This window comes from Catharus ustulatus, chromosome Z (genome assembly GCF_009819885.2).
Source record: "Catharus ustulatus isolate bCatUst1 chromosome Z, bCatUst1.pri.v2, whole genome shotgun sequence".
NCBI classification, from domain to species: domain Eukaryota; kingdom Metazoa; phylum Chordata; class Aves; order Passeriformes; family Turdidae; genus Catharus; species Catharus ustulatus.
The window spans coordinates 55,061,148-55,073,460 of NC_046262.2; the positions used below are offsets into that span (position 1 = coordinate 55,061,148).

Below are 12,313 nucleotides of genomic sequence, written 5' to 3' on the forward strand. Positions count from 1 at the left end.
GGAAACGATATGAAAATAGATTAAAACTTCTAGAGAAGAGAGGGAGAAAAAAAGAAGGAAAGAATGGGGAGGGGAGGGGAGGGGGGGGGGGGAGGGGAGGGGAGGGGAGGGGAGAATGTGTCCCAGGTAAAGGTTCACAGGAAGGAGTGGTGGCGGCTCAGTCCTCATCAAATAAAGGGAAGCTGATGGTATCAATATGGAGTCAGATCATCCCATAAAGAGGGATAGAGATAGCCAAAAGGCTGAATGCAGGCTCCACAGACACTGAAAGCTTGCTGCTGGTTTCTAAAAAAAGCCAAAAAACAAACAAACCCCAAAGCTAAGCCTTTAGTAGCTATCCTGTGCTTCTCAGATGACATCTGGTGGACAAAAGCTAAAGAGATAAAAGCATTCTGCCTTCACAGTGCAGAACCTTGATCCTTGCTCACAACTACACTACTGCACTCACTGCAGGTGCACCTATCAGCTGTCCCCCATACTCTGCTTATCCACCCCACATCCCCAGTCCACTACTACAGCTGCTCAGAATAAGCACATATCACCCATGTACCCACAACTTTTTAAAATATTATTTTTAATAATTTTTAATATTTTTAATAATTTTAATAATAATTTTAATAATTTAAAAATAATTTTACATAATTTTAAAATAATTTTAAAATTATTATTCTGACTCATATGCTGAGTTTGTTTAATTCTGACTTGAAAGTCTGAGGCCAGGCTAGAGTGGGTACCCCATTTCCAAAAATAAAAATATCCATGCCCATGGAATGCCCATTGTAGCAGCAACAGGGTGCTTTTATGGTGTGGGATAGCTAGACAATTTTACCAATGCCTTCATAAGTTGACAGTTGCACTCAGAGGATTAAAGGCTTTAGTTGCTTCTGATTATTAATTTATTCTTCCTCTTTTAAACTAATTCCAGTTTACTTCTGTTACAGAGTCTGTCTTTTCTGCTTAATGCTTTACAACTACCCTTAAGTATCCCTGTTGAGGTCTCAGAAATAAGTTAGAAATATAAAGGGGGAAAAAGACACTCTGAAGAGAAACATATACAATACTTAGAAAAGTATTTATTCTGGGAATGCTTGTATCTCTTGGTGAACCACCTTGAGGCGGTTTCCTCAAGGAACTCATGGACAGGAATATTAAGTTATGGTGCAGTCCTGTTTCTCTGTTTGGCTCAAAGGATTTCAGAAAATGTCAGATATTGCTGAATCAATGCTGTGACATATGAGGCCTCCGCCATAAATAAGGTGACCGTGATCAATTGTTTGATTGCTGGCATTGCATCTTCCAGGTTAATAGCTATTTTTTATCCCTGCTATTTGTTTTTATTTTTCCCTATTCTGTGTATACTCTATTCCTTTAAATGTTAACAACTTTATTCTTTACTTGGTGTATTTCCATGCCTTCTTTTTTTGCCAAACCTTGGAACATTTTATGAAGCAAAACACACAGAGAAGTCAGTCATTTACTTCAAACACCAAGCTAAGCTGAAAAAAAAAGTGGTAGAAGTCAGAAGGAAATTATGTAATTATCACAATTGCTTCTTCTGAATTCATATTACTTGTTTACCTGTTTGGCAAACAGGCCATCCATGGCATCATATTTGGTCTGGCTAAGGTGATGTTAACATTCAAACAGCTGTGCTTTGTGTTTATAGCCACAACAGTTGAGACCACTCCAGTATTGGGCTCCTGGTGAACAGTGCTCAGATGGCATCTCCAACACATCCCACAAAGACCAGCAGGCTTGGAGTGTGCAAGAGGCTGGGAAGGGAGACACAGCTGGGACAGCTGGCCCAAACTGACCAAAGGGACATTCCATACCATACGATATTGTAAAAACAAAAGCTAATAGGTGGTGATTTTTTTTTTTTTTTAAGGTTGTTGTGTTCTAAAGCAACTGCTACATATACTGGGGCCATATTCCCAGGAAGTTGCCAGACATCACCTGCTAAGAGCAATTAGAGAATAAATCTTTATGTTTCTCAGTGCGGCCTTTGCCTTGATCTCAACCAATGAGTTTTTAATCTCAATTTCTCCCCCTGTCCTGCTGAGCAGAGCAAGAGATGGAGCATCTTTGTGGAGTCCTGGTGCCCAATCAAGGTGAACCCACTACAGGCACATCCTGGCTGAAACAAGTTCTGCCCTGCAGAGAGAATGAAATAATGTCCTGGCACAGCTGAAAGCTAGGGTTCATCTTTATACCAGCATCACAACTTGATGTCCAAGTCCCTGCTGCCCTAAGCCAAATCTAATTATGCTCTGACACCTGAAATATCCCTGCATATGATTTCCAGAACAACTGTAAAAAGTCCTCAGGATTCTGAGTAACTCACAAATAAATTTAGAGTAAATTTAGTAAATTTAGTTGTAAAGATTGACCAGGCAGAAACAGATGAGTTACTGAACAGTACTTACACTATGAGTGGACACACCTTATTAAAGCACTTTCTGGAAACAGATGATCCCTGCAGAGCAGTCCCCAGCCAGTGACCAATTTGCTGCTACAGTAACACAAAACTTGGAAGGGCTGACAATCACCAAAAGAAAGCAAATGCTAACATAACTTATATTTTTCTCTTACACCCAATAGTTCATGAAGGCCAAGGCACAGAAGACTTTGAAACACTGCTGAGAACACTTTTACAAGCCTTTCAGGCAGCACTCCGTGAGAACAACCTTCTTTATTTAATACTGAAGACTCTTTCCAGGTTTTGAAATGTTCTGCTTTACTTTTTAGTTCTTAAATACAAAGACAACAACTATAGCCATAAAATACAAAGAGAAAAAAATGTATTTGGAAAGTGCTGTTAAAAATATTAATTAGGCAATAAATTGTCTTCAGCAATCTGTGAATGTTTGTGTCCTGGGAGAACACTGGCTCCTAAAATCTCTGTAGCAGGAAAGCCACTGGATAAATAATTATTTCTGTTCCACGGAAACATCAAATAGCAATCCATTTGGAAGTTAGTTTGATTTGCATACACGGGTGAAAAACAAGACCTCAGAGCCCACCCCCAAGAATTTATTGAGTCATGTGGAACTCTTCACACTCCGACAGGACAACGAGGGTACACCCCGGTTTTCCCGAAGGAAGCAACCCACACAAACCCTCGAGGATGAGCGCAGCCAGCGAGGGGGGCCGAGAAATGAAGAGTTAAATGGAGCAGCGAGGGCGCGGCCGCCCCTCCCCTGGGCGGGTAGGCGGCAACATGGCCGCGCTGGCCCCGGTGCTGGCGGCGGCGGCCGGGCGGCTGCAGGTAAAGGCCGCCGGCAGCCCGCACGGCGGGGCCGCACCCCCCGGAGCAGCCCCGGCCCCCCGGAGCGGCCCCGGGCTGCGCGGGTGTGTGGGGCTGGCCGCGGCACCCAGCCCTGAGAGCCCTCCGGGAGCGCACGGTCGTGTGGGCGGGCGGGTCGCTCCTCGCCACAGCTCCGTGCCCGCGCCGCTTAAAATGGCTTGGAGAAAACCGAACTCTGCGCTGTGGTGGTGTCTGCTTGAAAGTAACCGAGGGGCATTGAAAAAAAAAAAAAAATTGGTTGTTAATAACAGTTGATTTTGTTATCTACAGAATGAAAGCTGTTCCAGTAGTGCAGGTGCTGGCCGACAGTTTCAGAGCTGGAAGACCAAAGCTGAACGAGCTAAGAAAGTTGAATTCATAAGAACTGCAGAAAAGCTAAAAGCTCAGTAAGTTAAACACTTTATCATAAGTATGTTTTCATTCTGTTCTGGAGGTAGCATTATTAACTCGAGGATCAAAGTAAGAATGTATGGTAATGAAAGCTTTAGTCTGAGAGTTTCATTTTCAGGAGCTCAAATTATTGTTTGTTACAGTAGCTCAGGGCAGGCTTATGAGCTCCAAAATGCCCCGTTGTTTGAATTACCATTTGGACTTAAGTTAGTCATGTAGTAAGAATTTAATAAGAATTGCTGCTCTTAGGTGCACAGAAAAGGAAGTGTGTGTGGCACAATTGAGTTCTCAGTCTTCCTACTTAGCTGAGCTTACCCTCTAAAGCCCTTAAGACATACCGACAAAAGGGGAACTGCAGCAACAGAGGATTGAAAGACTTCATCTAGAATATCTGGGCTGCTGTTTTGAAAAACAAGGGCTCAAACCAGCTCAGGCACAGAAGTGATTTAAATCTGCTTCCCCACATTTTCACCAAGTGCTGATAAGAACTACTCTGGCAGCGGTAGAAAGAACAGGGAGTTTTCTTCTCGAACACATGAGCATTATGGGGAATAGCTGATGTAGCCATTTGACTGAAGGAGAGGCTTGCAGTTGTGAATCCTGATTGAACAGGGCACTTAAGTATCACACCAGTGTTTTACACTGTGTGACTGAATCGAGTTCACCTTGATTGCCCTGGATTTTGGGTTGCGGCTCAAAATTTGAATTTGAATTTTCGCTGGGTGCTGTAAATGTTTCCAAGCCACTTGAAATGAGGCATGCCATTTAACTGTGGCCCAGCGTCCTTCAGTGATGTTGTCTGTGCTGGGGCTCCATCTAGGTGTGCCACTGCATTAATACAGCCTGTCTGCCCGCACTTTCCAGGGAAAATCTCTTGCAAGGCATCCAGAAAGAAAACATGCACATAAAAATTCACTGTGTAAACCACTGTGTGCTGAGATGATTTCCTTGTTAATTTCTTGTTAAAGTTATTGACTTATTGTGGTGTGTAGTCTTATAGCTGCGCAAATATTTTCCTTGAAAACAGTTGTAGAACAAACCAGGGATTTGTATAAAATCTAAGACAGGCCTGTTAACACAGCCTGCACACTAACCTTGGAAAATCTTGGGGCTTTGCTAAGTGTTCGTGCCTTACTAAGTGTGTCACCCTTTTTTCCTAGGCTTGCAAATATGGAAAAAGACAAAAATGGACACCTTTATAACAGGAAGAGTGATTTCAGGGTAGAATACAGATTACTAGAAGAACTGGAACACAGCATGACTGTCAGCAGAAAAATGGAAAGTAAGTGAGGTTTTATTTGGGCTTGTTTGCTTTTTATTTTCTTTAATATACATGTTTTTGTAAATTATTTAAAAATCAGTAGTACAGAGAGATGAATTTAGGTGGAAGATAGATACTGGTAAGTGTAGTGTTTCACCATGTGCTTATAAACACACAATTTTGCCAAATTCAGAAGCATGAACATTTTGGGCATCATATGTTACTAACTGTTTTCTTTCAGTCTTCAGTGTAAAACTACCAGTGGTGGAAAGGTACTGTTCAAGAAACTTGGAATCAATTTTGTTTGTATATTGCAAAACCTAATGTAGTCCAGCTAAGGCATAGTAAAAATATTCTTACCTCAACATTCACACACTGATTGTTGCCTTTAAATATCTTTTGAACCGTTCTATGTTTGCATTTTTTGGGTTTTTGGACATGACTATTCCTAGTTTACGTAGTGGTGTGAGATGGTACACAGTCTGTCCTACAGTATCTGTTTCACTTACATATTATAATAGAGCTCAAGAAAGCAAGTTACTCCCTTTACTCACAGTACTTGAATTCTTTCAACAATAATCACATAAACCATGCTATACCACCTGATACAGATCAAAGTATGTTGAAGAAAGGAAAGGGACATAGAAACAATTAAAAGTATACTTTCTTACAAATTTGCACATGTTCTGATGTGTGCCTTTTATTTAAGGAATCTGAGAATATCCTTTACATCTTGCAGCCCTTAAGAAATGTAAATTTTTGAGGAATGACTAAGATAATAAGTTTAGAATTTTTTCCATGAGTAAGAAGGGAGCATGGAATATGATGCTATGAGATGAAAAAGAGGACAGTGATGAGAGCACTACATCTCAGATGTGAAGGAGTTGATCCTAAAAGATCCGGAAGTGTACAAAGGCCCCTCCCTAAATTCCCATTTACTATGTTAAGGTCTTTCATTCACCATGATCTGTGTGCTTTAAGATTTTCTGTGATCTCAGCAGGAACCTATAATTTCCTTAATCCAAATCTTTTAGGATAGAAGATACAGCTCCTTAGTACCTAAGATGTACCTCTTCAGTAGGTGGAGTCATGAGGAGCCAAGCGGTAACAATGCAAATAAGTGCACACATGCTTGGAGCACATGGAAACATTGATTCTTCACTATTTAACACAACAAATAAATGAATCTTGTTGAAGTAGTGCATTCATATACACTTCTAAAGTTTTCTCTTCATAAATGGGTGTTTTGAAGCCTAGGTCAAAGTCTGCCTCAAAACTCCAGAAACTACCAGCTGCATAGGCAGTATTCTCAAAACTCCTCTTTAGAAATGGGAGCTACTAATTTTAAAATCTGCTGATGCTGTGTAGGGAGCTAACATGGACCACGTGCTCAGCTACCATCCAATTGCCAGTTAAAATGCTCAGTATTATGACAGTTTCTTATAATCAAACAGAATTCGTGTCCCTGCTTAGATTTATTCGGAACACTTCATTGCTTTTGTTCTTTTATTGAATGTAATGTACAAAGAATCTGTTAGAGCTATCAGCACCTTATTTTGTTTAACAGAAGCTAAAATCCTGCAGCAGCTATCAAAAATACAAAACAACGTGAAGAGACTTCAGCAGCAATTAAAAGATGTGAAGCCTACACCAGAGTGTAAGTCATGATGATGGCATTTTAAAAGATATTCCTCTACAGACAGGTTTCTTGCACAGTTGTCTTTCTCCTACAGACTTGGGACACTCGTCCAGTGTTTATGATTTTGCAGGAATCTAGAAAGGGAAGACTAAACCCAGAAATGGCAGAAACTTAAGAAATGGTGAAAGATTGAGCAGTTCTGTGTGGAAACAGAAAATTACTTGGTCTTACAAGTGGTGTGTGTTTGTTCCTTGAGGCTGTTGAAAGTCAGATTCCTATCTGTAACATTTGCCTTAGGCAAAATCAACTTGGTATTCTACTACCATGTAACTCGCTTTGATCTGGTAAGAGGTCACAGAATAGGTTCAACAGGGAACTAATTTCTAGCCACCACGTGGTTCGAAATGTAAATCAGAATATTCTACAAAAAATGCTGCAGCAGTTCATTCAGTTTGGATATTTTAAAACTTTTGAGAAATATGATCTGAAAGAACCATCCTCATGTCGTACCTACTACCTTTTGTGGAGCTCAGGTTAAGGGCCTCTACTAGCTGAGGCCTTTCTGATGCTAGAGAAAATGCATTGATTTCATTTATTCAGTGTTTTATCTATAAGAAAATCATTGTTGTCTTAAACTGTCAGTCAACATATTAAGGACTAACAAGGCATGGAAGCTGAAAAATTACGCTCAGATCATGTAACTCTACCATAATACATTCAATGTATTCATAGAGATGTTGTGCTGATTTAAATGAGATTTTAGTCTAATAATAATCTAATGGATGGGTTTTCTTCCACTGCAAAATACGTCTTCTCTGGACAACTGTATTTCCTGTCTCAAGTCAGGACTACAGGATGTTTACAGTGCAGGACAAAGTCTTACTCTAATGTTTCTTTGTCAGCTTTGTAGAAGTAGTGGCCTGCAGGTTAAATAGGATGGCTGTAATCTGGTATAAAATAGAGTTTAAACTGGAAAGTTGAGTGTGCTTAAGTCACTAACTGCATTGCTATAAAAAACAAAAGTGGAACTCTAGATTAAGTCTGTCTTATTTGGGGAATCAGTTGAAGGTTACTCAAGATGAGACTTCTTTAAGGGAAATAAACATTACAGTAATTTTATGACTGTAAAGCGCACCGGATTATAAGGTGCACTTCTGGGTGTCGGGAAATTTCCCAAATTTGCTGATATATAAGGCGCACTGGACTATAAGGTGCATTTTTTTTTTTTGCAGCGAGAATCCACCGCTGGTTCCCCCCGCATGGTTGCTGGCTGAGGCCCCGCCTCCACCCAGCAGCCGTGGCCCTGCCGGCTCCCCTCGCAGCTCACACTTCCGGGTTGGCAAATTTCCGAACTTTGTCCATATATAAGGCGAATCTGGACTATAAGGCGCACTTCCGGGTTCAGGCCAAAATTTTAGTCAAAAGGGTGTGCCTTACAGTTGTGAAATTACTGTAATGCTGGGATTTGCATCCAGTTAGCTAAGTCCCTTCATAAACACACATTTTGAGTAAATAAGAGTTTGCCATTTAAAGCTGTTTGAGATGGAAATGCATGCTTTTTTGTACACTGAAATATGTGTTCTGAAAGTCTCCACAAGTCCTGCATTACTGGATAGTGCTGATAAGTACTGTAGACTTCTTAAGTTATATGCTTTTTTCTTCTTTTCCTTTTTTAGTTGTTGAAAAGATCAAGGAAATGATGGAAGAAATTGAAAATACAATCAATGCTTTTAAAGAGGAACAGAGCCAAATGTATGTTTATACATGCTTCAGCTACTAGAAAAAGACACAATGAAAACTTTGCATTAATCTAGCAAACTGTTCTTATGATTTACTCTTTTGGTAGTGATTTCTGTGGTATGTAAATCAAAGAACAAGCTATCAGCATTAGAATCTTGATAAACTGCCTTTTGGAGTAGGTGTTATACAACTATTGCAGCATTCCAGTCTAACAATGGTTTGCCTATGAATAGGCTTTTTATGAGAGGCTGTAGAAGAGACTAGATTGTGGGGGTTTTGTTGTTGCCTTTTCATTGTCTAAGTGGGTTTGGGGGGTTTCTTTTTCTCTCTGCTGGTGTCAGGAGGGGATTGAGTTAATTGTATGCATGCCATAAATGTCTTCTTTCAGAAAAAGGATAACTTAATTCTCATTGTGTAGAGCTTTATTACTTTATTATGGGATCATGACAACTGTGCTGTTACCACTTCAGTTCTTAATCTTTGAAGAATAGCTCTTGTGTGACATTGAACAATTCCAAAATTCATTTTTGGTGAATGGACAATGAATTTTTGAATGGAAAATGATTTTTTTCTTCTCACATTTCAGTGTTTGTCTCTTTTCAGATATCAACAGCTTTTGAAAGAGGAAAAAGCTGTCATTAATGAGCTCAGTCTCTTTGAGAGAAAAGTGGAACTGTGGGCATTAGGGAGCTCGACAGCAGAAAAAGTTTGGAAATTACCATCAGCCAGGGTCACAGTTGATAAAACACTGGAAAATCATCTACCCAAAGAAGTAATAGAGTTTGAAAGATTTCTTCAGCGAACAGGAGGGCGGCAAGGAGGCTGGGATGACTATGATCATCAAAATTTTCTGAAAATACGGACAAAATATAGAGGAAGGCTGTCTTACATGGATGAAGCCCTTGAGTATCTCAGTGGAAGAACGAAAGAAGACATAGAACAGCATGACAAATGGTATCAAGAATATGTAATTTTGTATGAAAGAAAGAAAGAGGTAAAGTAACCCCTCTAAGTCTTTTGAACATTGCAGAAAGCATATTTATTTTTTAAATGCATACTCTCTTGGTTTTGTATCTGCCTCTCCAGTAGTAGTGCTAGGCAGATTTCTCTTACACTTGCTGTATTCAATGAGGTCTTTAGCATCCCCAACCTCCCAAACTGTTTGTCTTTAATAAATAATTGCAAATAAGCAAAGACATAACACAGCAGTGGGCTATGTATTGCCAAATTATATTACAAATGCTTTTGAAGTCAGTGATCTAGGAAGTTAGATGCCAAGCCCAGAGCAGTTAGTGATCCTGTCTTCCTGTTACATTTGCCTCTAAGAATTTCTGTCCCACTGCAAAAGCAATACACCTAAGACAGACTGACATGCACAATTATAATTCCCTCAAGAACTATCCAAGTAATAAAAGATATACTGACATAAGAACTACCATACAAGAGTGGGTTAATTGGCAAAAAAATTAAGAACTGAAATAAGTTTGCATTAAAAGAGCGTATTACAGCAACATTCATAACTGCCCAAAGTTATTATGATTGCTGTCACTAAAACAGTTTTAGCAGACACCTGTTAAACCTGCTTGTGTGGTCTGTAAAATAAAAAAGGAGATAAAACAAATATAGGTGGTGCTTCTTGGTTTTAAGTTTTGCCTGCAGTGGACTTTTAATTCCTTTGTGCATTTTGTGTTGTTGGAACAAATGTCATTATCACATTGAATCAATATAATATGTAAAATTTTCATGAAAACATTGATTTTTTTTGCCCCTATGGTCTCTTGCAGTCAATTAAAAAGTGGAAAGAAAAGCAGCAGCAAGAAAAAGAAAGAAACTTGAAGGAGAAAGAAAAATCAGAAAAAACGCTTAAGGAAAGATGGCTACAGCGTGAAGAAGCTCAGAAGCAAAAAGCAGAAGAAGAAAGAAAAAGAAAACAAGCCACAGTTGAAGTCTGGAAGAAACAGAAAGTAGTAGCATTTGCAATAGATCAAGCATCACAACTAAAACTAGAAGAGAAAATACAACAAAAAGAGCGCCAAAGCCACATGAAATTCCTGTTGGAAAGGAATACCTTGCAAAAAAAAGTAAAGGAGGAACTTGAAAAGCTTGAAAATGAGAAGAGAGAGGAAACGGAAAAGGAGGGAAGGAAGAAAATTGCCGCAGGAGAAATTTCTAAGTTTCAAGAGCATGTGCGTAATTTCATCTCCGTTTTTGCATGTCATTGCTTTAAATTTGATACATCCTCCTACGATATAATCAGTTAAACAGGTTTTAAAATCAAAGTTTCATTAATCGGAATCTATTATTGATTCATTACAAATAACAGTGTCTATTGCAGGCAAACAGTATGAAACCTGATTTTAGACAAAGATGGTCCTTTTCATCAATATCTAAATTACTCAAGGTTATATTTCTTTATCCACATAGAAGCAGTTTTATTTCTTCAGTAAATAATTTATTTGGGAAAATCTGCTTGGGTTATGCTGCCTAAGAAGACGTCAGAGAACATGAGTCTTGTATTCAGATGGGAGGTAGAAAGAGTTGTTCAAATATCCTGTGGGTTTCAGTATCTGTTAGGCAAAGTCAGATCCCATATCAATGTAGATACAATTACTGAAGAATTTATACTACTGTAAGCATTTTTGTGCAGGACAAACTGTAGCATGTAGCTACCTAGTGAAACCTTATTCTTTACCGTTACAATAATTTCAAAACAAAAACAAAAAACAACCAAAGAAAAATCCAAACAAAACAAACCCCCCAAAGAACCCCAACAAAAGCAAGCTGTGAAAAGGCTATATGTATATTTTTATATCATTTGTTGTACTTCTAAAGAAAAGTTTTTGCTTTTCCACTCATTATGTTTCAGGCTCTGCATAAACTGGAGCTAAGGGTTTTACAGAAACACGCTAAAGAGATAGAGAAACAAGAAAAAGAAAGAAGATTGGCAAAGTTAAGAGAGAAGGTAACTTTTTGTTTGTTTTGATCATATGTATGCAGCTTGGTGATTAAGCAGACCTTTTTCATTGGTCTGAAAAGCAATTGTTTGTAGTTATCTAAATGGTTGATAAAGGAAAACAAAAAAACATGCCTGTTATCAGGAGACAGAATTGCAGCAGGCGTAGTTGTTCCTGAGTTTAAAAAAACGGGGAAAAAAATACCAAGTATTTATTTATCTCATGGCAGCATTTCCCTGGGTAAAGCCTACAGGTAATAAAAGTGAGCTGCTATAGGGGTGGGGGCTTTCATTTTTTCAAACAGTTTTCTACCATTGGTTAAATAAGTAGGTTGTCTCCCAGAAGCATTTTGTGTGCACTGGGTTTTACAAGAGTTTAACCTTTAAAATTACTGAATTATTAAAATTTAAGGACAGCAAGCAGTGTCACCGTCTTCTATGGTGACCCAGTGAGCGTTATGGAACCCGTTTTGTGATGAACGAAAAAGACTGGTTATTTTTGGCTGTTTGTTTCTAAGGTCGAGATTCGAGTCACCAGAGACCGATCTAGGTTGAACAGACCTTCCAAGGGCTGGGAGGAACGCAGGCAAGAGATGGCAGCAGCAGCTGGAGAGCCCCTGCTGCGCATTTCCCAGAGGTGAGGAGGGGACCGATGGACGTGCGGCACGATCCAAGGGCACTTGTACACTTTATGCCTTTTTGCTTTGTTGTCAGAGCCGTCCCAGCCTGGAGAGGAGGGTCGTAGCTGCACGCCAGCCTGTCCCTGTCGCAGGACGAAGCAGCAGCCGGCATTTCCAGGGAGCCGGCACGGAGCTGGCTTGACCCGTGGCGTGTATCACCCCTGTATTTCTCGAGTGTCGGGTTTGACACGCCGGCTGTCAGACCGGCCGGCTGTGATGTCCCTTGGCATTAAAAGCGCGTTTTCCCCGCAGCTGTTGTGGCGGCCCCTTAAGCGTGGGGTCGTCGCTCTGGCCCCCGCCGCAGTGAACCGAGGCCCCTGTTCCCTTTCCTTTCCCGCTCCGT

The 12,313-nt window shown here is 40.0% G+C and overlaps 1 protein-coding gene across 1 annotated transcript; it reads left to right on the forward strand.

The window, feature by feature from the left end:
• Positions 1-3,207: 3,207 nt before the first annotated feature.
• CCDC112 (coiled-coil domain containing 112) lies at positions 3,208-12,190 on the forward strand. Its single transcript, XM_033084816.2, has 10 exons — positions 3,208-3,268; positions 3,578-3,693; positions 4,858-4,979; positions 6,526-6,615; positions 8,274-8,349; positions 8,941-9,331; positions 10,122-10,523; positions 11,204-11,299; positions 11,809-11,927; positions 12,005-12,190. Exons 1-10 carry the CDS (start codon positions 3,221-3,223, stop codon positions 12,033-12,035), a joined length of 1,491 nt encoding a protein of 496 aa, XP_032940707.1. The 5' UTR covers positions 3,208-3,220; the 3' UTR covers positions 12,036-12,190.
• The last annotated feature ends 123 nt before the right edge of the window (positions 12,191-12,313 follow it).